Genomic DNA, 4,473 nt, shown 5'->3' on the forward strand with positions numbered 1-4,473 from the left:
GTTCGAAACCAGCCTGGTCAACATGGTGAAACCCCGCCTCTACAAGAAATACAAAAAATTAGCCAGGCATAGCGGCATATGTCTGGAATCCCAGCTACTTGGGAGGCTGAGGCAGGAGGATTGCTTGAACCTGGGAGGCAGAGGTTCCAGTGAACTGAGATTGTGCCACTGCACTCCAGCCTGGGTGACAGAGTGAGACCCCATCTCAAAAAAAAAAATTTGTTTCATTGCCTCCTCTCCAGAATTTTGCTATGTGGTTATTTCGAGTTTCTTTATGTATGGGTTACACACCTAGGGACATGTAACAGAAGTCCTAAATGTATTTATTTTTATTTTTTTATTATACTTTAAGTTCTGGGATACACATGCATAACATGCTGGTTTGTTACCTAGGTATACACGTGTCATGGTGGTTTGCTGCACCCATCAACCTGTCATCTACATTAGGTATTTCTCCTAATGCTAGAGTTAAATAATCCAAAAGTCATCATCTAATACTAAAACTTTTAAAGTATTTTATATTTTTAATTTGTCCAGTGAGTTTACATTCCTCCAGTCAAAACCCTCTTCCCTTCTCTACTCTAGAAGTAGAGATAGACAAGTAAGAAGGTACACATGGAGGCAGAAAGAATGAAGGAAAAAATCAAATAAAAAAGGAAAAAGAGAGAAACAAGAACTAACCCTACTTTTCTTTTTGAAAGATAAATTTTTGCTGGAAATAACGTCTCCCAGTGTATGGTCACCACACAATCTATATCAGAATTTCTTGGGGCTCCACCTATAACTACAGATTATTGAGAAACCACCCTAGAGTCACTGACTCAGAATATCTGGGAGTGAAGGCATTCTTAACAAGCAATATTTGTATGCAAATAAAAGATTTAAAACAACTAATATAAATATTGTCTCTATAATGTTTAAGTATTTATAAAGCAATATACCTCATTGCCCTTGTTTCTTCTTTGTAATTTCCCAAGTGGTACTTTCTTCTCAAAGTGACTGGTGTAAAGCTGATAAATGTGTTAATTTACTGAATGACTGCTCTAAACAGAAAAGGTACAAAATAACAGGAATACTTGTCCCTGTGAAGTCAATCATCCAATGAAGAAAAAAGAAAAACATGAATGAAAAAGACTTAATTAGTATATCAGTAGTATACTGGCATAAAAGCAGATACAATTTGCACAAGTATTTATGTGCTTAGAAAAGCAAGGCTGGCAAGCGGAAAAATCAAGTAAGTATCATTGAATGCCTTACTCAGGGAGATACGGAGTTTTAATGAGGAGTCTGGAATAATGAAGGGTAATTAGAGAGCCACCACCATGTGGTAAAACAAGCTCTGGCCAAGAAATCGGAGGGATGTCGTAGTCCCAGTTCTACAGTTGTGTGATGTTGAGCTAGTCTTTTATATTTTTAAATTCTGTTTTCTCACTTGCACAATCAAGGCCAGTCTTTATTTGTTTCTTTATGCTCCCACCTCATTTGAGAAAGGGTTAAAGCACAGAAGATACACAAGATTTCTTCTGGAGCAAATGTTTGATGACTCTATAACTCAAAACCTCACAACCGCAAAACACAAAAAGGAAATATTAACAAATGCAAATTGAAACCTACTATTGTTAATAGGCAATCACTCTGTGTACACATCTCATAACTATGAAATTACATAGAGGTAAGATCCGATCAGAGTTCTAAGAGGTTGTATGTTGTCTAGAATTTCTCTGGTGAGCTCTGCCTGGGGCACATCTCTGGTAAAACCACAGGGACCCAATCAGAGATGTTCATGTGTTTTATGCAATGGTATTTTGCCCAGCAGTTTCTTCATAGCATCTTTGACTTCCTTGTTTCTTAAACTGTAAATTATGGGGTTCAACATAGGGGTAAGCACTCCATAAAGCAATGAGATGATTTTGTCTATTTTTTGTACCTTTGATGAAGAAGGCTTTAGGTACATAGAGAGGGCAGCCCCATAATACAAGATCACCACAGTCAAATGGGCGCCACAGGTAGAAAAAGCCTTGTTTCTTCCCTCTGCTGAGCTGATTCTCAGAATAGTGGAAAGGATGAAGATGTAAGAGATGCAAATTAAGAGCATTGGAATTGGCAAGAGGAGAATGCTGACCACCAGCATGATCGTGTTCACGAGCAGTGAACTTGTGCAAGCTAACTTTAACACCGCCAGAATTTCGCACGTGAAGTGATCGATGAGATTCCCACAGAGGGGTATTTGCAGGGCTAAACTGGTTTCCAGCAGGGCGGTCAGGCAACCCGTCACCCAGGAGACCGTGGCCATCTGTGCACAGACGCACCTGTTCATGATGATGGAGTATCTCAGCGGGTTGCAAATGGCCACATAACGGTCATATGCCATCACGGCCAGGAGTACACACTCTGTGGAGCCCATGGCAAGGGACAGATACATCTGTACAGCACACCCAGAAAAGATAATAGTTTTCTGAGATGACATCAAGTTCACCAGCAAAGTAGGAATAGAGGCAGATGTGTAACAAATATCCATGAAAGAGAGATTTCCAAGGAATAAGTACATAGGAGTTTTAAGGCGTGAATCTAGGATAGTGATTAAAATAAGAGTGCTGTTGCCCAAGAGGGTTGCCAGATACATTACAAGGCTGAAGACAAAGAGAACCACCTCTAACCTTGGGTACTGGGAAAATCCCTCCAAGAAAAAAATGCTCCAAATGGTGAAGTTTTCTCTTTCCATTTTCTTTCTTTCATCTATAGTTATTCCGGTATTATTCCCTTCATTTAACCTGAGGACATAAAGAAATGAATAAAGTGTGAATAAAGTAAGGAAATACTCTCAAACATTTTCACTATTATTATAAATGCAATTTTACTACAAGAAATCACAGGATAGTGTGTTTATTGATGTAAGGGGTGGGGAAGCAGGTTTGATCTATATAAGTTGATTCTTCCACAACAAAATTTAGAAAACAGCAAATTTGAAAAAAAGAATATACACATTTAATACTTGAATCTGAGCTCCTAAACCTACCCTTAGCACGCAGTAGGTCTTTAATAAAGCTTTGAAAGTGACTGAATGAGGAAAAATATGAATGTACATTGAAGAAGTTATTGAGCTCAAATCAGAAAAGTAATGCAGATAAGTGAGAAAAGAAAGCTCAAATGTACAAGAAAAAGCAATATTGATCTTCACTAAAAGAAGAGGAGGAACCTTGAAAGAAACAAATAAATTTTAGGCCGGGCACAGTGGCTCATGCCTGTAATCCCAGCACTTTGGGAGGCTGAGGTGGGTGGATTGCTTGAGCTCAGGAGTTAGACCAGCTTGGGCAATATGATGGTGAAATCCTACGAAAAATACAAAAATTAGCCAGATGTGGTGGCACACATCTGTGGTCTCAGCTACTCAGGAGGCTGAGGCTGAGACAGGGAGGCAGAGGTTGCAGTAAGCTGAGATTGCGCTACTGCACTCCAGCCTGGGTGACAGTGAGACTCTGTCTCAAAAAAAAAGAAACAAAAATTAAACCAACTTCATATGTGGAGGCTCTGGGTCTAAATGAACTCTACCCTTTCCAGCTAATGGTTTGGGGGGCTGTACACTGGTTTCAAAAGAACTGCAATGCTTTGAGCATAGACTACAATGCTCGAAGCATTGTAGATACTAATTTGTGATTATATTTAAGAGCCAGCTTATGTCACACAATTTAATACTAACACATTTAATACTAATACATCCACTGTACAATTTCATTCATTGTTGAGCCCCATATCTTTGTGAGTATGTGAAGAGTTCTGAAAATTATAGCCAGGCAATACATGAAAACCCATATATAAAGGAAATGCAGAAACTAAACTCCCTTGGAAGATTACCATAAGATCTCTTTGAAAATAAGATTACAGGCCGAGCGCGGTGGCTCACGCCTGTAATGCCAGCACTTTGGGAGGCCGAGGTGGGCGGATCACAAGGTCAGGAGATCAAGACCATCCTGGCTAACACGGTGAAACCCCGTCTCTATTAAAAATACAAAAAATTAGCCGGGCATGGTGGTGGGTGCTTGTAGTCCCAGCTACTTAAGAGGCTGAGGCAGGAGAATGGCGTCAACCCAGGAGGCAGAGCTTGCAGTGAGCCGAGATCGCGCCACTGCACTCCAGCCTGGGCGACAGAGCGAGACTCTGTCTCAAAAAAAAAAAAAAAAAATTACAGAGCATATAGTTATAAATAAGAACACTGGAAGTGGCAAGAGAAGAATGTTGACCACCGTCATGATCATATCCATGAGCAGTGAACTTATGCAAACTAACTTTAGCACCGCCAGAATTTCACTTGTGATCAGTGAGATTCCCACAGAGGGGTCGCTGCAGGGCAAAACTAGTTTCTAGCAGGGCAGCCAGAAACAAAGTGTTATTTTTTTTCTTACATTTCACATTATTAACAAAAAATTACTACAGAAAACTTACCTTGCTTCTTCACTCATATTGCCTTTTAATAAA

General features: G+C 39.7%; 1 protein-coding gene across 1 annotated transcript; it reads right to left on the reverse strand.

Annotated features, from left to right (window-relative positions):
• Positions 1-1,771: 1,771 nt before the first annotated feature.
• On the reverse strand, positions 1,772-2,722 carry LOC105511502 (olfactory receptor 2K2). The gene has a single exon (XM_011941635.1). It carries the CDS (start codon positions 2,720-2,722, stop codon positions 1,772-1,774), a length of 951 nt encoding a protein of 316 aa, XP_011797025.1.
• Positions 2,723-4,473: the final 1,751 nt, after the last annotated feature.

Source organism: Colobus angolensis, unplaced genomic scaffold (assembly GCF_000951035.1).
Source record: "Colobus angolensis palliatus isolate OR3802 unplaced genomic scaffold, Cang.pa_1.0 Scaffold103, whole genome shotgun sequence".
NCBI classification, from domain to species: Eukaryota; Metazoa; Chordata; class Mammalia; order Primates; family Cercopithecidae; genus Colobus; species Colobus angolensis.

Bases quoted from the DNA above. Each gene is read 5' to 3' on its own strand.
- LOC105511502 (XM_011941635.1), bottom strand. From the start codon at position 2,722: ATGGAAAGAGAAAACTTCACCATTTGGAGCATTTTTTTCTTGGAGGGA.